Source organism: Entelurus aequoreus, linkage group LG09 (assembly GCF_033978785.1).
Source record: "Entelurus aequoreus isolate RoL-2023_Sb linkage group LG09, RoL_Eaeq_v1.1, whole genome shotgun sequence".
NCBI lineage: Eukaryota > Metazoa > Chordata > Actinopteri > Syngnathiformes > Syngnathidae > Entelurus > Entelurus aequoreus.
Window position 1 is genome coordinate 74,575,358 of NC_084739.1, and position 22,500 is coordinate 74,597,857.

General features: G+C 39.9%; 1 protein-coding gene across 2 annotated transcripts in view; it reads right to left on the reverse strand.

Annotated features, from left to right (window-relative positions):
* tjap1 (tight junction associated protein 1 (peripheral)) overlaps positions 1 to 22,500 on the reverse strand; it is a 41,515-nt gene that overhangs the window by 2,837 nt on the left and 16,178 nt on the right. Inside the window, exons 3-9 of one of the 2 annotated variants that reach the window (XM_062059345.1) lie at positions 21,812 to 21,840; positions 18,706 to 18,867; positions 13,840 to 13,906; positions 13,070 to 13,099; positions 10,129 to 10,236; positions 6,935 to 7,018; positions 1,525 to 2,196 (exon numbers count right to left, since the gene is read on the reverse strand). In XM_062059345.1, coding sequence (XP_061915329.1) covers positions 1,525 to 2,196; positions 6,935 to 7,018; positions 10,129 to 10,236; positions 13,070 to 13,099; positions 13,840 to 13,906; positions 18,706 to 18,867; positions 21,812 to 21,840 — 1,152 coding nt within the window. The remainder of the gene's footprint in view (positions 1 to 1,524; positions 2,197 to 6,934; positions 7,019 to 10,128; positions 10,237 to 13,069; positions 13,100 to 13,839; positions 13,907 to 18,705; positions 18,868 to 21,811; positions 21,841 to 22,500) is intronic. The other variant, XM_062059346.1, reaches the window with a different exon arrangement.

Genomic DNA, 22,500 nt, shown 5'->3' on the forward strand with positions numbered 1-22,500 from the left:
CGAGCTCACTCAGTGCAGGTGCTGCATTGTCCTTCCATTTAGCGCTTTCAACCGGAAGTAGAAGTGCCGTTCAGTAGTGATGTGCGTAGGGTTGCAAAATTCCGGGAATATTCAAAGTTGGAAACTTTCAACGGGAATTAACGGGAATATATGGGAATTAACGGGAAATTAATGGGAATAAACATTGAATGCAGCATGATTATTAGCTAAAACAACCTGATTTAATGCAAATTCAGTAGAAATTCAAATAATTATTATTAATATACTTAGTCACTTATAACACAACGTCTTGTCTTTAAATATATATATATATCTGTTTTTAGCATTTTTTAAAGATAAAAAAAATTATCAAAATGGCCCCCCCATACTTCACTTGGGTGGAAAACACCCCTGATCTAAAATAATAGAAGCTCTCAAAATAAGAATAAAATATACTTAAATATAAACAAAGCTTATTAAAAAATAAAATAATCTTATTAATGAATTTAAAAAGTGAAACCAACAATAATAAACAGTTACATTTGTAACTGAACATTAATATTTTCGTACAGGCAGAATTTTTTGACACACTAGGTTATGCAGTTATACAATCGCATTATTATTATTATTATCATTATTTTCATTCTACTCTTGGGGAAAAAAACTGTAAAAATGTAAGAAAAAAAGAGCAAAAAACTATAAAACAAAGGGGACACAAAGTTCTGTCTTTAAATATATTTAAAATATCTGTTTTTAGCATTTTTTTAAATAAAAAAATAGCAATATGGGCCACCCATACTGGGGGAAAAAGTTTAGACACCTGGACTAAAGTATCAAAAGTATCGATACTTTGATTTGAGAATCGATATAAGCGCATAAAGATCTGGTATCGGTGGTATCAATATTTTAGTATTGATCCGCACTTCACTAACGTTCGGCCTTCTAATCATTCTTTGGGTTTCTACTCGTTCTTCATTGATCCCTACAAGCAACGGTTGTAAGTTTTACAATATAACAAACAATTCATACTAAACCGTCCCATGTGTGATGTCTGTAGGAGTGTTTTCATGCATATTTGCACGTGCTATTGTAATGAAATCCAGCTAGCATCGTTAGCATTAGTTTATATGTTGACACGCTCACGAGTGTCTGTGTTAGCATTAATAACTTACAATGGCATTCTTTTTGTATTGTTTCAGTTTCACAAATTCCTCAGTAAATTCACCAAAACGTCACCGTGGAGTTATGGAGTCTGTTTAGCTGATTTGAGAGCTCGCTTGCACAGCTAGTGGGTCCATGACGATGACTTCTGTTTTGTTTGATCGGCCGTTTTACTGCCGTGTTACAGACACCGTTTGGAAGCAATTAAGGTATGTAAATAAACATTTACAAAATATTTATTTAACAACGTATATATCTGCGGCTTATAGTCCGGTTCAGCTGCTAATATATGGAAAAATATTTTATCTTCTAAAATTTTGTGGGTGGGGCTTATATAGCGGTGCTCTCTGTAGTCCGGAAAATACGATAGTTGGCTTTACTCACCTGGGGGGGGCTGCTGAAGGGGCTGGACTGATTGGACGTCAAGTCCACGCCGGTGTCCTGCCGCAGGGGGTGGACCCCCGCACGGCCGCGTAAGAGGGCGGGGCTGCCAGGAGGCGGCTCGTCGTTCTGCACCAGGCTGAGCGAGATGGCCTGGCGTGTGGCGTACGTGCAGTTGGGCAGCGGGCTGTTCTTGGGGATCTTCACTTTGTCGTCGGAGGAGAATTCGATGACCTTGCGCCCAGGGTACAGCGGGTTGGGCGGCGGCGGGGGAGGGTACGGGTTGAGCTTGTCGAAAGAGGGCGCTCGGCCCCCCGTCTCCTCGCCGGCGTCCAGGCTGCTCTGGCTCCGGCACGAGCCGTTGAGCGTGGCCACGTCCTCGGCGCCGTCCTCGTCGCGTCCTCGTTCCTCGGCGGGCGCCGCCTGCGAGCCCCCCGTCATGTCCACGTGCACGAAGACGTCCTCGGCCACGGGCCAGCCGCAGCTGCTGGACTGGGCCGAGTTCAGGAGCAGCGGTTCAGGTTTTTCCAGGACGCGAGCGATGACGGAGGTGGGGACCACGTCGGACGGCGTCAAGCTCAGGGTGTCGGGGTCCTGGCCGGAGGGGGCGGGGCTCCGCTCTGGCAAGCTGCTCTTCATGTGCTTGCTCAACATGTCCTGCAGCTCCGACGGCAGCTGGAGGACCACAACAACACTCAGTAAGGACACTTGCTCACCTGCGATCGTCGTTAGTGCTGCAAACAGTTTTGGTCTAACTATTATACCGTATTTTTCGTACTATAAGTCACAGTTTTTTTCATTGTTTGGCCGGGGGATGCGACTTATACTCAGGAGCGACTTATGTGTGAAATTATTAACACATTACCATAAAATATCAAATAATATTATTTAGCTCATTCACGTAAGAGACTAGACGTATAAGATTTCATGGGATTTAGCGATTAGGAGTAACAGATTGTTTGGTAAATGTATAGCATGTTCTATATGTTATAGTTATTTGAATGACTCTTACCATAATATGTTACGTTAACATACCAGGCACGTTCTCAGTTGGTTATTTATGCCTCATATAACGTACACTTATTCAGCCTGTTGTTCACTATTCTTTATTTATTTTGAATTGCCTTTGAAATGTCTATTCTTGGTGTTGGGTTTTATCAAATAAATTTCCCCAAAAAATGCGACTTATACTCCAGTGCGACTCATATGTTTTTTCCCTTCTTTATTATGCATTTTCGGCCGGTGCGACTTATACTCCGGAGCGACTTATACTCCGAAAAATACGGTAGTTTTTATGTACCGTATTTTTCGGACTATAAGGCGCATTAAAATCCTTTTAATTTTCTCAAAAATCGACAGTGCACCTTATAACCCGGTGCGTCTAATGCAGTGTTTTTCAACCTTTTTTGAGCTAAGGCACATTTTTTTAATAAAGAAAATACGGAGGCACACCACCAGCAGAAAAGGTCAAAACATTAAACTCCACCAGGTTGTCGTGCCTTATTTTGAGTTTGTTGTTGTTTTCCTGTGTGTAGTGCTCTAGTTCCTGTTTTGTTGGTGTTTTCCTGTAGCAGCTTCACGCCTTCCTTCGAGTGCTATTGCCTGACCTGCTTTGTGTTAGCAATCGTGACTATTTAAGTTGTGCGTACGCTATCCTTCTTTGTGGGGACAATGTTGATTGTCATGTCCGGATGTACTTTGTGGACGCCATCTCTGCTCCACACGCTGTAAGTCTTTGCTGTCGTCCAGCATTCTGTTTTTGTTTACCTTGTAGCAAGTTCAGTTTTGCATAGCCATCCCTAAGCTTCAGTGCCTTTTCCTTTCCTTTTTGTTCATTTTTGGTTTAATCATTGCATACCATTTTATCTGCACGCCGTCTCCCGCTGTGCTGTGCATATTGGGATCACGACAAACCATCCTCTACACATTGCGACTTCTACAAAGCAATGAACTGCCAACTACTGATATGGAGTATTACATGGTTAACCTGCCGAGCTCCTAACAGCACAGACACTCGACAACGGCACATTATTTGCAGACTATAATTATTGATTTGGAACAAATATTTTTTGGACCAATTAGGTGAAGTTGCAAAATTTCCCACGGCACACCAGACAATATCTCGCGGCACACTAGTGTGGCACGGCACTGTAGTTGAAAAACACTGGTCTAATGTACTGATCTCGAAGCTATTTTATTTGGTACATGGTGTAATGATAAGTGTGACCAGTAGATGGCAGTCACACATAAGAGATAGGTGTAAACTGCAAGATGACGCCAGTAAACAACACCAAAACTTTAAATGTACCAATGAGAATATAGAACATTACACACGGCGCTCAAAAATCTGTCAAAATGTTTTTAGTACGACTTTGGTAAGCTATGAAGCCGCACCGCTTGATGGATTGTCGGCGCATTAAAAATACGGGTATTACTATAGTGTGTGTATAAGGACCGCAAAATGGCACCCATTAGCAGACATTATTTGGCGTTTTGTTTCGCAATATTATGCAAATCCAACTTTTCTTACCTTCTGATGTGTATTTGGGATCTGCATAAGTACTGACAATTTGCGCGGGTCCGCCATTGTAGTGCGTGCCGACTAGGGATGACGTTCGAAACCGGTTCTCCCGGTTAAAGTTAAAGTACCAATGATTGTCACACACACTAGGTGTGGTGAAATTTGTCCTCTGCATTTGACTCATCCCCTTGTTCACCCCCTGGGAGGTGAGGGGAGCAGTGGGCAGCAGCGGTGCCGCGCCCGGGAATCATTTTGGTGATTTAACCCCCAATTCCAACCCTTGATGCTGAGTGCCAAGCAGGGAGGTAATGGGTCCCATTTTTTATAGTCTTTGGTATGACTCGGCCGGGGTTTGAGTTCGATAAGAAAAGAACCGTTCGTTAAGAAAAGAACCGATTCCATGGACTTGAATCCCTTTTTGAGAACCGGTTCCCGTTATTGAGGCCACTATAGTAAAGAAAAAGAGTTGGTTCTTTATTTGAATCCCTGGGAACGAATCCCGTCCCACAAGAAATGCCCTGTGGGACATCACAGGAAATTACGTAGCTCAGTCATTAGACTGAGCTACGTAATTTCCTGTGATGTCACACAAGCAGCAAAAATAATGGACCGGAAAAAACGCCTCAAGGTATGACTATTCACCTATAGTGATCACAGAGACAGGTTGTTTTTGTGTTACTGTATATATTTGTTTTTCTGAAAAATCCCACTTAATATACTTTGGGTAACAACAGTAAATATATATATATTTTTTTTTATTAGGGGGGTAACAGTCAGAATTTATTTATTTATTTTATTTTTTTCTTATAAAATAAAAGTGAGCTTTTGTAAAACCAAATATCGTGTTTTTTTCCATGTACAACAACCTATCTGGATTCGATAAGAGAATCGATAAGGAATCGGTTCGATAAGAGGATTCGATAATGGGCTCGAACTCGATAATTTCTTATCAAACATCATCCCTAGTGCCAACGCCGTAGTCGATAAGCTTCTTCTTTTTAGACACCTTCTTGTTATGTGACATTCATCTTCCGTTGATGCTATTTCTAATACAAAGTAGTGTAAAGTTCTTACTTATATCCGTCAGTAGACTAGCTATCGAAGTGCTAAAAACTGTAGTGGGTTTACATTATTCACCCACGGAACTTTAGTTATTAGAGGGTTCCGGCCGGACGTTCTTTCACGGGACACATTTACGGCGTTGATGTTGCATTATTGAGCCACGGATGAGGAGATGCTGCTCCGTTATTGATTGAAGTAAAGTCTGAATGTCATTAAAACAGTTAGCTCCATCTTTTGACACTTCTGGTCTAGTTATGATCAATAACAGGCTAATTACACATTAACAACATAATACGTTAATAACTTAGAAAACATAATAGTTGGACCAAAGATTTTGCAGCACAAACGTTTGGGACAAGTTTGGGGAAATTTTGACATAGTTGGGAGGGTCTAGTTATGATCAATAACATGTTAATTACACGTTAACAACATAAAACGTTAACTTAAAAACTGTAGTTAGACCAAAGACTTTTGCAGCACAAACCATTGGGACAAGTTTTAATAACATAAAAAATATAATAGTTATACCAAATATGTTTGTAGCACAAACGATTGGGACACGTTTGGGAACGTTTTGACAAGGTGGGGAAAAAACGGTTATGAAAAATAATATGTTAATTACATGTTAACAACACAAAACGTAATTTAAAAAACTATAATAGTTAGGCAAAATATAACAAAACAAACGTAGCACAAACTTTTGGGACAAGTTTGTAAAGATTTTGTCATAGCTGGGGACTAGTCATGATTAATAACGCGTTAATTGCACGTTAACATAAAATGTTAATAACTTAAAAACTATAATAGTTACATCAAATATTTTTGCAACATATACGTAGCAAAAACGATTGGGAAAAGTCTGGGAAGATTTTGACATGGTTGGGGGTGTCTATTTATGAATTTTAACACGTTAATGACAACGTTAACAAAAACAGTAATAGTTGTACCAAATCTTTTTGCAGCACAAACAAATACGACACATTTGGGGAGATTTTGACATATGTTAATTACATGTTAATAACAAAAACTTAACAAAAACTATAATAGTTAACCTAAAACATTTTTGCAGCACAAACAAATGGGACACGTTTGGGGAGATTTTGACATTGTTAGGGTCTAGTTTTGAATAACATGTTTATAAAATAAAACCATAAAATGTTAACATAAAAACTGGGGAGATTTTGAAAAGGTGAGGCAACTGGTTACGCATCATAATTTGTTAATTACTTGTTAACATAAAACGTTAACAACTTAAACACTATAATAGTTAGGCCAAATATAACAACACAAACATAGCACAAACGTTTGGGACAAGTTTGTGAAGATTTAGTCATAGTTGGGGACTAGTCATGATTAATAACGCGTTAATTGCACGTTAACATAAAATGTTAACTTAAAAACTATAATAGTATTTTTGCAACATATACGTAGCAAAAACGATTGGGAAAAGTCTGGGAAGATTTCGACATGGTTGGGGTGTCTATTTATGAATAATAACACGTTAACCACAAGTTAATAACATAAAACGTTAACTTAAAAAGTATAATTACACCAAAGATTATTGCAGAACAATCTATTGGGACAAGTTTGAGGAGATTTTGACATAGGTAGGGGTCTAGTTATGAAGGTGAGGGGGCCAACTTCACACAGGTATTGGCCACAAACACACACACGTGCACAAACGTGCACACACACACACACACACACACACACACACACACACACACACACACACACACACACACACACACACACACACACACACACACACACACACACACACACACACACACACACACACACACACACACACATTCACAGGATACTTACGTCAGCAAACTTGTGGTTCCTAAAATGGGACTTGTTGCACTTGAGCAGCTGCACGGCGAGGTTGCAGTCCTGTCGGTAGCGTTCCTGGTTGGACAAGACAACGCTTAGCCAGAGGCTGCAGGAGGCTAGTAGCGGCTAATGCTAAGCTAACAATGGCGCTACATGCCCCGCTGCACGCCAGCATTTTGGCGTAGCGGCTGTGTCTCACATGAAATACTTCTGTCAGTAGCCAAGACGCCGGCCATTGAGGGTAGGAAGTGTACATCACTGTACACTAGGGTTGTGCCATATAAATTATATAAATGTTGCCGACGATGCAGCTTTTATTACTGTCATGTCGGGATATTTCACGTTGTTGACACATTTCATCACTACCCGGTGAATTACCGGGTCCTCAACGCAGTTTGAGTATTTCATCTGTTTTAATGGATAAGCTCTTATTGTCTTGAATATTGCTTTGTACTGCAGCACTTTAAGATTTATTTTAGAGATGTCCGGTAATATCGGGCTGCTTTAAAATGTAATATCGGAAATTATCGGTATCGGTTTCAAAAAGTAAAATGTATGACTTTTTAAAACGCCGCTGTACGTAGTGGTACACGGACATAGGGAGAAGTACAGAGCGCCAATAAACCTTAAAGGCACTGCCTTTGCGTGCCGGTCCAATCACATAATACCTACGGCTTTTCACACACACAAGTGAATGCAAGGCATACTTGGTCAACAGCCGTACAGGTCACACTGAGGGTGGCCGTATAAACAACTTTAACACTGTTGCAAATATGCGCCACACTATGAACCCACACCAAACAAGAATGACAAACACATTTCGGGAGAACATCCGCACCGTAACACAACATAAACACAACAGAACAAATACCCAGAACCCCTTGCAGCACTAACTCTTCCGGGGCGCTACAATATCAATCTCGTTACCCTGCGTAATGACAATAAAGCTGATTCTGATTCTGATATACACCCCCGCCTCCCCCCAACCCCGCCCACCTCAACCTCCTCATGCTCTCTCAGGGAGGGCATGTCCCAAATTCCAAGCTGCTTTTTTGAGGCATGTTAAAAAAAATAATGCACTTTGTGACTTCAGTAATATGGCATGGCACTGCCAATATGGCAGTGCCATGTTGGCATTTTTTTCCATAACTTGAGTTGATTTATTTTGGAAAACCTTGTTAAAATTGTTCAATGCATTCAGCGGGGCATCAAAACAAAATTAGGCATAATAATATGTTAATTCCAAGACTGTATATATCGGTATCGGTTGATATCGGAATCGGTAATTAAGAGTTGGACAATATCGGAATATCGGATATCGGCAAAAAAGCCATTATCGGACATCTCTAATTTATTTCATTAAAAAGTGCGCGACAAATGAAATGTAGTATTATTATTTGTTTGAAAGTGTGACATGCAAACGCAATGCATCATGGGTCATACTGCATCGGAATCGCATCTTTGCATTGGGTTGCATGCAGTGTCCTAAAGTTGTAGAATTTTCTTTAAAAATTCCAAATATGTCGCGAATGTGCGGCATCAATAAAGTGCCACAAAACTTCAGTGAAAACGGGGGAAAGATTTGGTGAGATTTGACTAATTTCCAGCGCGATAGAAAGCTAAGGAAGTCGGTTAGTGAAAGCCCGGAATACATCAGCCGTACAAAACAACAAACATGACTTTTAACGCCATCACCTGGTACACGTTGGTGTGTTCACGCCATTTCCACTCCGGGAAATTTGAACCAGAGCACGTTTTTTTCTGTTTTAGGTAGAGTTGTCCGATGATGGCTTTTTTGCCGACATCCGATATTCCGATATTGTCCAACTCTTAATTACTGATTCCGAAAAACAAAACCAATACCGATATATACAATCGTGGAATTAACACATTAGTATGCCTAATTTTGTTGTGATGCCCCGCTGCACCGTAAAAACACCCCTGTCTCGTATTCCTCAGAGTACAAAACGATCGCTCTGTTCTAAGAGATTTATATTTTTAAGTTACATTATTAATTATCGTAGTTGCGTTTAAATTTGGGGTATGTACTTTCCTAATGGGGACGTACACTACTGTTCAAAAGTTTGGGGTCACCCAAACAATTTTGTGGAATAGCCCTCATTTCTAAGAACAAGAATAGACTTGTCGAGTTTCAGATGAAAGTTCTCTTTTTCTGGCCATTTTGAGCGTTTAATTGACCCCACGAATGTGATGCTCCAGAAACTCAATCTGCTCAAAGGAAGGTCAGTTTTGTAGCTTCTGTAACGAGCTAAACTGTTTTCAGATGTGTGAACATGATTGCACAAGGGTTTTCTAATCATCAATTAGCCTTCTGAGCCAATGAGCAAACACATTGTACCATTAGAACACTGGAGTGATAGTTGCTGGAAATGGGCCTCTATACACCTATGTAGATATTGCACCAAAAACCAGACATTTGCAGCTAGAATAGTCATTTACCACATTAGCAATGTATAGAGTGTATTTCTTTAAAGTTAAAACTAGTTTAAAGTTATCTTCATTGAAAAGTACAGTGCTTTTCCTTCAAAAATAAGGACATTTCAATGTGACCCCAAACTTTTGAACGGTAGTGTACGTCAGTGTCTCTTGTTTTCATGTTAGCATTTAAGCTAGCGAGCTGGCGCAAGTCGTACTCTGTTCAGCGGTACTTGAACGCGCCAAAAAACCACCTCTGTCCCGTATTCCTCAGAGTACAAAACGATCGCTCTGTTCTAAGAGATTTATATTTTTAATGTACACTATTAAATATCGTAGTTGCATTTAAATTTGGGGTATGTACTTTCCTAATGGGGAAATACCCCAATGTCTCTTGTTTTCATGTTAGCATTTAAGTTAGCGAGCTGGCGCGAGTTGTACTCTGTTCAGCGGTCCTTGAACGCACCATAAAAACAGCTCTGTCTCGTATTCCTCAGAGTACAAAACGATCGCTCTCTTCTAAGAGATTTATATTTTGAATGTACACTATTAAATATTGTAGTTGCGTTTAAATTGGGGTATGTACTTTCCTAATGGGGATATACGTCAATGTCTCTTGTTTTCATGTTAGGTTTCCACAGTTCCTCTCCAGCGCTAATGCTAACATTGCTAGCATCGACTCTCAAAATGGCCCCAAACTCTGCGTGTTTGTATCTCGTTCGCAAGGCAAAAAGGAGGCGTGTCCTCACGTTTAGCTCCTCCAGGCGGTCGATGGTGTTCTTGGCCTCCAGCAACTTGTTGGTGAGCTCCACAATCTCCTGGTCCATCGTCTTCTTGTCCCGCTCCACCTTGCGCAGCTGTGGGAGAAGCAACGGCGTCATGTTTCAGAGGGACTTTCAAACGGATTGCCATAGTTGTAGTTTTTTATCAGGGCTGCACGATTCATCGACGTCAAGGTATTTTTGTCCCGCCATTTGAGTGACAAGACACGTTCGCCAAGAAGAATTGTTGAGCCTCGCGTCTCTCGCTCCAAACGGAGAAAGAGGTCTCACTCTGCGCATCGCTCTCAGCACCCGAGTGCGTTTATTTAACAGTAGGATTAACTGAACGCAGGGAGCCCTCTTTTTGCCGGTCATTCGCAACCTTTGTCTCGCCAGTGAGAATTTCCGCAAAGTAAGACAAATTAGGAGGGAAAAAAATATGATGACAAAGCCAAAATGTCCCGTTGTGGGAATATTTCTGCTTCAAATCACATGGGCAATATGAGCCCATCAACACAGACATCTAAGCGAGAATGCCATGATGACAAAAACAAAAAGTTTGTCCAACTGGGGGGAAAAATCAATTTAAGATGTACATTACTTATTTAAGTTAAAGTTTTGCTTACAGAAGTTAGTCCATTTTATTTTTTGTTTATTTATTTAGGATAACAAATCTTCCAATTACAGTACAATGGTAAGCAATTCTTCAGCAATGAGGAATAAGAGTTTTTATCTTTTAAAATGGTTACTTGCATTATTATTATATATTATGATTACATTATAATCACTGTGTAGTTTTTATCGGTTATTTCTTCAGCTGATGTAGACCAGGGATGTCCAAACTTTTTCCCCTGAGGGCTGCATACTGAAAAATTATAGCAATGTGATATTTGTCACTTTCAAAACCAATACATAATCAATTGGAACCTTTAGCGCTTCCCTCGATTTTGGGGACCCAAAAGGGACTTAGTCATTAGGTTTAAAAAATAAGTCATATACATATATACACTACCGTTCAAAAGTTTGGGGTCACATTGAAATGTCCTTATTTTTGAAGGAAAAGCACTGTACTTTTCAATGAAGATAATTTTAAACTAGTCTTAACTTTAAAGATATACACTCTATACATTGCTAATGTGGTAAATTACTATTCTAGCTGCAAATGTCTGGTTTTTGGTGCAATATCTACATAGGTGTATAGAGGCCCATTTCCAGCAACTATCACTCCAGTGTTCTAATGGTACAATGTGTTTGCTCATTGGCTCAGAAGGCTAATTGATGATTAGAAAACCCTTGTGCAATCATGTTCACACATCTGAAAACAGTTTAGCTCGTTACAGAAGCTACAAAACTGACCTTCCTTTGAGCAGATTGAGTTTCTGGAGCATCACATTCGTGGGGTCAATTAAACGCTCAAAATGGCCAGAAAAAGAGAACTTTCATCTGAAACTCGACAAGTCTATTCTTGTTCTTAGAAATGAAGGCTATTCCACAAAATTGTTTGGGTGACCCCAAACTTTTGAACGGTAGTATATATATATATATATATATATATATATATATATATATATATATTTTTTTTTTTTTTTAAACTTTCAACACTTAAATATCTATAGCTCAGCTTCAGATCCACCCATCTATAAGTTTTAAGTGTCTTTTTATGTTTTTATGCTTTTTTTAAAATAGGAAAAACACAGAAATATGCAATTTATTTCCCCCCCAAAAATGGTAAAATGGTATATTTGATGTGAAATAATCAGAGCCTTAAAAGGCTCTGATTTTGGTTCATTATCATTTTTAGACAGTTAAAAAAAAATTAGACTAAAGGTCTCAGGGATCCAAAAGGCCCCCACTCATAAAAGCGTTATAAATAAGTCACATATCCACATATTTTATTTTTAAATATCTAGATATACTTCATACGTCGATTATAAGTTTATTATTATTAATTTATTATAATTTATATATGTGTGAATGTGAGTGTGAATGTTGTCTGTCTATCTGTGTTGGCCCTGCGATGAGGTGGCGACTTGTCCAGGGTGTACCCCGCCTTCCGCCCGATTGTAGCTGAGATAGGCTCCAGCGCCCCCCGCGACCCCGAAGGGAATAAGCGGTAGAAAATGGATGGATGGATGGATATTATATTATTATTAATTTATTATAATTTATATATTATATTATTTATAATTAATTTCAAGCCTTTTTAAGGATCGAGAAACTGTTTTTAATGGAAATTGTACTTGTTTGTAAGTCGTTTTTACTGAAACATTTTATATATTGTTTTGACCCATCACATGTTTTTATGTAAATATATATCAACAATAATTTTTTGAATTTACCGCTCTTTTTTTTGTTTTTTGTTCTTCTCTCAATGAGTTTTCACCTGGTTAAATAAAGGATATTGATTTATTATTTTTTGAGCATTGACAATTTTAAAGTAAAAGCTTTGTGTTATTAGTGTCAATATTGCAACATTTCACCTGCTCTTTCATTCCACTTTTTAATGTTTTTTTGGTAATGCTTTTAGGATGTGCCACGGGCCGTCAAAAAATGAGCTGCTAAGGGGCCGCAAATGGCCCCCGGGTCACTCTTTGGACACCCCTGATGTAGACAAAACCTCTGAGTCAACTTTTGTTGTAAGTAAATTATTGCATATCGTTGTAATGTGCGGTTTTATGCATGTTTGTGCATTTTTATGTATTGAATATAAAAATCGCAAATCGAATCGCAATTTTGGAGAGAAAAATGGCAATTAGGTTTTTTTTTCTCCAAATCGTGCAGCCCTAGCGTTTGTATCCACACGACCAGACTGAACAAATACAAGGCAAACACATTAACTTGCTAAGCTAACTAGCCAGACGGCGCTGAAACGAGCTGGTGAGGAGGATGAGTGTGAAATGAGGAGGAGGAAGATAAAGGTAAACCCAACTGCATGGACCCAGGTCTGGCTGACAGCAGCCTGATGAGGGGCGAAGATGACGATGAGGAGTCCGCCACGGAGCAGCGTGAAAGAGGATGAAGATGAGAGTGGAAAAACAAAACGTGATCAAATCCATCGATTGATTGATTGACAGTCGAGGCTACATGTCAAAAGTTGTGCGGGACAACAGCAGCGCATTGATCAGAATGCTTTCGTAACCGTGGCAACCCCGCAAGCCCCTTAGCCCTGCCTGCACACTGTTGCCCCTGGCAACCGTCCGCTTCCTTTTCCGCCATTAGGTCATGAAGGAAGTCATTAACTGCTTGTCTACGATCAGTCATTGATTGCTTATTGGCCGACTGATCAATCAGCACAAACAAACACACACACACACACACACACACACACACACACACACACACACACACACACACACACACACACACACACACACACACACACACACACACACACACACACACACACACACACACACACACACACACACACACACACACACTCTCTTTCTGCGGCTGTCCACCAATCAGGAGCTGGCGACAAATGCTACAGTGGCAGCTGTTGTTATGGAGACAGTCCGAGGTTGCCATAGTTACGAGTTTCATCCAAGTGAAGGAGAGGGAAAAAAATGAATTACATCGAGCAAAGAGTTGTTTTTTTTTTTGGGGGGGGGGGGGGGTGAACGAGACAAGCTGATTGGCTGGCAAGGACGGACTCTTGTCCACCTGCACGCCGCAGAAGAGTAAGAGTCAGACATTTACCAGAGCATGAAGCTTCTCCTCCAAGTCCTGATTGGCCCGCTGAGACGCCGTGTAGCTGTTCTGGAGTCTGTGTGAGGGAAGGAGAACCATCTCAGAACAGGAAGTGTTGCTGCGCTATCATGTGATGTCATCTGACATCATGGGACGTCATTGTGACATCAATGTGATATCATTGTGACATTAATTTGACATGGGATGTCATGGGACATCATCGTGATATCATGACATTGTGACATGTATGTGACATAATTGTTATATCATTGTGACATCAATGTGGCATTATGGGATGTCATGGGACACCAATGTGATATCATGACATTGTGACATGAATGTGACATCATTGTGACATCAATGTGACATTATGGGACGTCATGGGACATCATTGCGATATCATGACATTGTGACATCAATGTGACGTTATGGGATGTCGTGGGACATCAATGTGATATCATGACATTGTGACATGAATGTGACATCACCGTGATATCATTGTGACATTATGGGATGTCATGGGACATCATTGTGATATCATGACATTGTAACATGAATGTGACATCATTGGGATATCATTGTGACATTATGGGATGTCATGGGACATCATTGGGATATCATTGTGACATTATGGGATGTCATGGGACATCATTGTAATATCATTGTGACATTATGGGATGTCATGGGACATCATTGTGATATCATGACATTGTGACATGAATGTGGCATCATTGTGACGTTATGGGATGTCATGGGACATCATTGTGACATCAATGTGATTTCATGACATTGTGACATGAATGTGAAATGATTGTGATATCATTGTGACATCAATGTGACATTATGGGATATTATGGGACATCATTGTGATATCATGACATTGTGACATGAATATGACATCATTGTGACATTATGCGATGTCATGGGACATCATTGTGACATCAATGTGATATGACATTGTGACATCATGTGACATCATTTTGACATGAATGTGACATTATGAGATGTCATGGCACATCATTGTGACATCAATGTGATATCATGACATTGTGACACGAATGTGACATCATTGTGATATCATTGTGACCTCAATGTGACTTTATTGGATGTCATGGGACATCTTTGCGATATCATTGTGACATCAATGTGACATTGTGGGATGTCGTGGGACATCATTGTGACATCATGTGACATGATGCCATGTCATGGGACGTCATTGTAACATGAATGTGAAATCATGACATTGTGACACGAATGTGACATCATTGTGATATCATTGTGACATCAATGTGACATTATGGGACGTCATGGGACATCATTGTGACATGAATGTGACATTATGGGACGTCATGGGACATCATTGTGACATGAATGTGACATTATGGGATGTCATGGGACATCATTGTGACATGAATGTGACATTATGGGATGTCATGGGACAACATTGTGCCATCATTGTGATATCATGACATTGTGACATGAATGTGACATCATTGTGATATCATTGTGACATCAATGTGACATTGTGGGATGTCATGAGACATCATTGTGCCATCATTCTGATATCATGACATTGTGCCATCATTCTGATATCATGACATTGTGACATCATTGTGATATCTATGTGACATTATGGGACATTGTGACATCAATGTGATATCGGGACATCATTGTGACATCATTGTGATATCTATGTGACATTATGGGACATTGTGACATCAATGTGATATCGGGACATCATTGTGACATCAATGCGACATCAATGCGACATCATTGTGATATCACGCGATGTAATTGTGACATCATGTGATGTCATTGAGATCGCATGTGATGTCATTGTGACATAAGTGTGATGTCATTGTGACATCAGTTTGATGTCATTGTGATATGCGATGTCATTGTGATATCATGCAAAGTCATTGTGACATCAATGTGAAATGACATTGTGACATCATGTGATGTCATTGTGAAATCAATGTGATATTATGACATTGTGATGCCATTGTAAAATCAATGTGACATGCGATGTAATTGTGACATCATGTGACATCAATGTGATACCATTTCGACGTCAATGTGACACCATGCAATGTCAATGTGACATCATGGGACGTCATTTTGACATCATGCGACGTCATTGTGACATCATGCGACGTCATTGTGACGTCATTGTGACATCATGCGACGAAATTGCGACATCAATATAATATGACATTTTGACATTATGTGATGTCATTGTGGAATCAATGTGATATCATGACATTGAGACGTCATTGTGGAATCAATGTGACATCATGCGATGTAATTGTGATATCATGCGACGTCGTTAGCCACGTGTAGTACGTGGACAACATGTATTTAATCTAATCATCATTCGTATTAGAATGTTCCTGTGTACATGGACCCTGAAAAAAATTATCTGATTATGACGTGCATTTTCATGCATCACACCTTAAATCGGAATACTTTACTTTGACATGCGCAGAACCTAACATAAACAGAAAGGTGCGTTATTGTTTGTGCTATGGCGTCACCTTTTGGACTAGTTCTCTCACTGCAGGTGCTGAAGAAGCAGTAGACTTCCACTGTTATCAAACATTGCTTTGTGCATTTCTGCTTGTCCGACATTATCACAGTATTTATTTATCATTTGTTCCTTTTGTTCACTACTTTTGTTTTACCTCTCTTTTTGAAATGGAGCTGTTCTGTGCCATTTATGTTGTGATTATGTCCGGGTTGCGGCACGTTTTCATGTTACATTCTATGTACGTGTCTGATGCTAGCAGTTAGCACCTGGAGTAGCTGTAATGTCTTGAATAAAACAGCTCGTTAAGACAACACTGGATCCCTCCTTTTATTGTTACATCGACACATGACACTCAATAACATACTGTTGAGTTTGTTGCTTTAAAACGAGACTAGCAAAAACAACAGTATAGAATGCTTCATCTGTGCATGTTGAATGGGAGCACACAGCAGCAAGACAATCACTATGAGACTACTAAATTTAGTCCCACTCCACTACCAAAGTACAAAACCCACCAGTGAAGTTGGCATGTTGTGTAAATGGTAAATAAAAACAGAATACAATGATTCGCAAATCCTTTTCAACTTATATTCAATTAAATAGACTGCAAAGACAAGATATTTAATGTTCGAACTGAGAAACGTATTTGTTTTGCAAATAATCATTAACCTAGAATTTAATGGCAGCAACACATTGCAAAAAAGTTGGCACAGGGGCATTTTTACCAATGTGTTACATGGCCTTTCCTTTTAACAACACTCAGTAAATGTTTGGGACTGAGGAGACCCATTTTTAAGCTTTTCAGGTGGAATTCTTTCCTATTCTTGCTTGGTGTACAGCTGAAGTTGTTCAACAGTCCGGGGGTCTCCGTTGTGGTATTTTAGGCTTCATATTGCACCACGCATTTTCAATGGGAGACAGGTCTGGACTACAGGCAGGCCATTCTAGTACCACCACTCTTTTACTACAAAGCCACGCTGTTGTAACACGTGCAGAATGTGGCCTGGCATTGTCTTGCTGAAATAAGCAGGGGCGTCCATGAAAAATACTTTGATTGGATGGCAACATATGTTACTCCAAAACCTGTATGTACCTTTCAGCATTAATGGTGCCTTCACAGATGTGTAAGTTATCCATGCCTCAGGCACTAATACACCCCCATACCATCACAGATGCTGGCTTTTCAACTTTGCGCCTAAAAAAAATCTGAATGGTTCTTTTCCTCTTTGTTACGGAGGACACGACATCCACAGTTTCCAAAAACAATTTGAAATGTGGACTCGTCAGACCACAGAACACTTTTCCACTTTGCATCAGTCCATCTTAGATGAGCTTGGGCCCAGCGAACCCGGCAGCATTTCTGGGTGTTGTTGATAAACGGCTTTCGCTTTGCATAGTAGAGTTTTAACTTGCACTTACAGATGTGGCGACGAACTGTAGTTACTGATAAATTTTTTACATATTTGTGATATATTTCTTATATATCTGTGATATTTTTCGGATATATTTGTGATATATTTTGTACATATTTGTGATATATTTCGTATACATTTGTGATATATTTCTTATATATTTGTGATATATTTCTTATATATGTGTGATATATTTCTTATATATTTCTGACATATTTGTGATATATTTCTTATATATTTCTGACATATTTGTGATATATTTCTTATATATCTGTGATATTTTTCATATATATTTGTGATATATCTTGTATGTATTTGTGATATATTTTGTATACATTTCTGACATATTTGTGATATATTTCTGACATATTTGTGATATATTTCTTATATATTTCTTATATATTTGTGATATATTTGTTATATAATTCTGACATATTTGTGATATATTTCTTACATATCTGTGATATTTTTCGTATATATTTGTGATATATTTTGTATCTATTTGTGATATATTTCGTATACATTTCAGACATATTTGTGATATATTTCTGACATATTTGTGATATATTTCTTATATATTTGTGATATATTTCTTATATATTTGTGATATATTTCTTATATATGTGTGACTTGATATATTTCTTATATATTTGTGATATATTTCTTATTTGTGATATATTTCTTATGTATTTGTGATATATTTCTTATATATGTGTGATATATTTCTTACATATTTGTGACGTATTTAAGGGCTTTCTCAGAATGACAACAAATTAATTCCACTTCCTCCACTTCCAATTGAACATCCTGCGGGATGGAGCCAATACAATCCCAATTTTTTAAATGGAATAAAATTCAAAATAGGGACTTTTACGCGCCAACACACTGCAGTGCATGGAAGGAAAATGCAGATATGCGACAAGTAGAGTGTCTCACCGGCGAAACTTGTCCCTCATCTTGTCAAGATCATCTCTGGTTCGACTTAGCTCCGCCTCCATGTAATGGCGGCCGCCGTCAAACTCCGCCTCCATGGCCTCCATCTTGTGCGTGGAGAGAGAAAGGCGCCGTCGCAGATCCTCATTCTGCTGCTGAAGGATTCTGGGTAACAAAAACAACAGGTGCTCAATCATTGGACAAGTTGAGCATAAAGTCGTTATCGAACAAATGAGGTTTGCTACAATGGCGCACAAACACGAGCACAACTGCTTGTGGACGTCAGTGTTTCCCTAACACTTTCCCGGCTCAAAGACATGAAATAAACACATTACAATGGGACTGTCTATGAAAAAGGGTGTGGTAAGCATTGTAATGACGGAACGAGCGCAAAAATCAGTGTTGCCAACTTAGCGATTTTTAGCCAATTTTGCAGCCAAACAGCTCAGAGAAATATAACTTGGTACTTGACACATGCTAACTAATAGCATGCTAACGGGTGACATGCTAATATTTGCATGCCAACTTTTTTAGCTGATTTTACATGCGTACGCTTCAAAGTCATATGAATTGGTACTTGGCGCATTCTAAGTGTTAGCATGCCAAGACAAGTGTGTTTACTTTTTAGCCAATTTTGCAGCTCACATAACTTGGTACTTGAAACATGCTAACATTAACTGCTAACTTTTCAGCCAAGTTTGCAGCCAAACACCTCAGAGTCATATTACTTGATAATTGACACACACTAACTGTTAGCATGCTAACAATCGCATGCTAACTTTTTTAGCTAATTTTACATGCGTACGCTTTGTAGTCGTATGACTTGGTACTTGATGCATTCTAAGTGTTAGCATGCCAACACAAGCATGCTTACTTTTTAGCAAGTTTTGCAACTCATAACTTGGTACTTGACACATGCTAACATTAACTGCCAACTTTTCAGCCAAGTTTGCAGCCAAACACCTCGGAGTCATATAACTTGGTAATTGACACACACTAACTGTTAGCATGCTAAAATTAATGTGCTAACTTTGCAGCCAATTTTGCATCTAAACACCTCAAGAGTCATATAAGGTACTTGAAACATGCTAACTGCTAGCATGCTAACATTAAAAAGCTAACTTTTTTTTGGATAATTCTACATGCGTAAGTTTCATAGTCATATGACTTGGTACTTGATGCATTCTAACTGTTAGCATGCAAACATAAGCGTGCTTATTTTTTAGACAATTTTGCAACTCATAACTTGGTACTTGACACATGCTAACTGTTAGCATGCTAACTGTTAGCATGCTAACATTAACATGCTAACTTTTCAGCCAATTTTGCAGCCAAACACCTCAGAGTCATATAACTTGTTAACTGACATATAATAACTGTGAGCATGCTAACATTAATGTGCTAACTTTTCAGCCAATTTTGCAGCCAAACCCCTCAAGAGTCATATAAGCCTGATACTTGAAACATGCTACATGTTAGCACACTGACATTCAAATGCTAAATGTTTTAGCTAATTTCACATGTGTACGCTGCATAGTAGTATGACTTGGTACTTGACGCATTCTAACTGTTAGCATGCAAACACAAGCTTGCTTACTTTTTAGCCAATTTTCCAACTCATAACTTGGTACTTGACACATGCTAGTCTGACCAGTCTTCCCTCCCAGGGAATTAGTCACTGGTCAATCCCAAGTTCTTTCGATGACATATATGCTGAGTAAGAAGGACCATCAAGACGGAATAAGAATATTATCAAGTTTTGCTAAAGCTTTAGGAGACCAGTCCACAGTCCGTTAATAAAGGCATCTAGAAGTGGTCTGACATTCAAACGAGAAGAGACAACTTATTGAATACGCAAACAGTCCCCCACCCGCCCAGAAAGGAATACAGCCTCTTTGTTCTAATACAGATAAGGTAAAAAGGGAGTCCTCCAACTCCCACATTCCAACCCCTCAAGACACTACACAGACATCTGCGGACACAAGATACAAGCATAAAAGAGTACACATGGAAAAATACTAGCTGATTCAAACATGACTATGAATAAAGAAATAACTCTTAAACATATATGCATTCTCCACACATGCTAGCATTAACGTGCTAACTTCTCAGCCAATTTTGCAGCCAAACACCTCAAGAGTTCTATAACTTGGTAATGGACACACACTAACTGTTAACATGCTAACATTAGCGTGCTCGCTTTATTAGCTCATTTTACATGCGTGCGCTTCATAGTCATATGACTTGGTACTTGATGCATGCTAACTGCTAGCATGCTAACGGGAGTGTTCAAGTTCGGCTCGCGCATTTCAGCGGATGGCACATTTACACGCGATTTATTTATATTATATTTAACATTACAGGCTAGACTACTGCAACGCACTTCTTGTCGGGATCCCCAGGAAGAACATCCAGAAGCTGCAATACATACAGAATAGTGCTGCTAGGATCCTGATGAGAGTGCGGAAATATGACCATATCACACCAACTCTCAAATCCCTTCACTGGCTTCATGTTCCACTCAGGATTGAATTCAAAGTCTAACCCACCAGTGCCTCCATGGAAATGCCCCCCTCTACCTCAAAGAACTGCTCACCCCCAAATCCTCCACACGAGACCTCCGCTCCGGACAGGCTAACCTCCTCCAACCTCCAAGGACAAAGCTACGAACAATGGGAGACCGGGCTTTCTGCTCCGCCGCTCCCAGTCTGTGGAACGCTCTCCCTGACCACCTGAGGGCACCACAGACTGTGGATGCTTTTAAAAAAGGCTTAAAAACCTTTCTTTTTAAAAAAGCCTTTTTTTTTTTAATAAATGCATACTAGTTTTAGCTATTTGGCTGTTCTAGTTTTTATTTTTTATTTTTATTTATTTATTTATTTGTTTCCTTTTTTTTTTTTTTTAAATACACTGTAGCACTTTGAGGTTGCTTACTCAATGTAAAGTGCTTTTTACAAATAAAATCTATTATTATAATTTCTCCCAAAAATTGCATATTCTAGTTTTTTTGTGTGATGTTCTACTCCGGGATGTTTTTATTTTGGCTTTAGATGTGTCGCGGGCCAATAAAATGTTTTAATGTTATTATGACGTGAAATAGACGTCTCACCTGATGCGGTCGGAATCGGATAGAAGGTCCTGAAAGACAAACAAAGAAGAGAAAGGGTCAGGAGGTGGCAACAAGGTGAGTGAGAGTCAAGGCACGCGTTGCATTGTGGGAAATGTGGTCCTAAACAGGGAGGAGGATAAGGACATAACCTACCTTGACACGCGACACTACTTCTTGTTTAGTAAGAGGAAGTCCATGTTTGTGTGCTTCGTCTGTTTGTTGACAATCCAACTTTTCTCTTCTATTTACCTTCAATACTTCCTCTACAAGCCCCGCCCCCTTTTTGATAGCTTCCCTGGGCTCTGGGGTCTCCCTGCCCGGCTCGCCGTCCTGCAGGGGCTTGAAGCGCTCGGCGCACTGCAGCGCCGCTACCCAGCCGTCCCAACGCTCGCTGCGGCCCGACGATTTGCCCCCCGCCGACGGCCGCTTCTTCTGGAGGCAATCGTGGTGGCCGGGGGCGGGTCTTCGCTGCGCTCCGGAGGCCTCCCTGCCGAGCATGGTGAGGTGGGCGGGGCTCATGACCCGGCAGGTGATTTCATCCAGGAAGCTGGAGAAGCGAACCTTCTCTTCCAGGAAGTGCATCTTCCAATTCAGCTGCTTGGCGCGGGGGCAGGGCGGGCTGGAGGAGCGCCGCACGCTGGAGGAGCGCCGCACGCCGGGGGAGGGAGGGCGGGCTGGAGGAGCGCCGC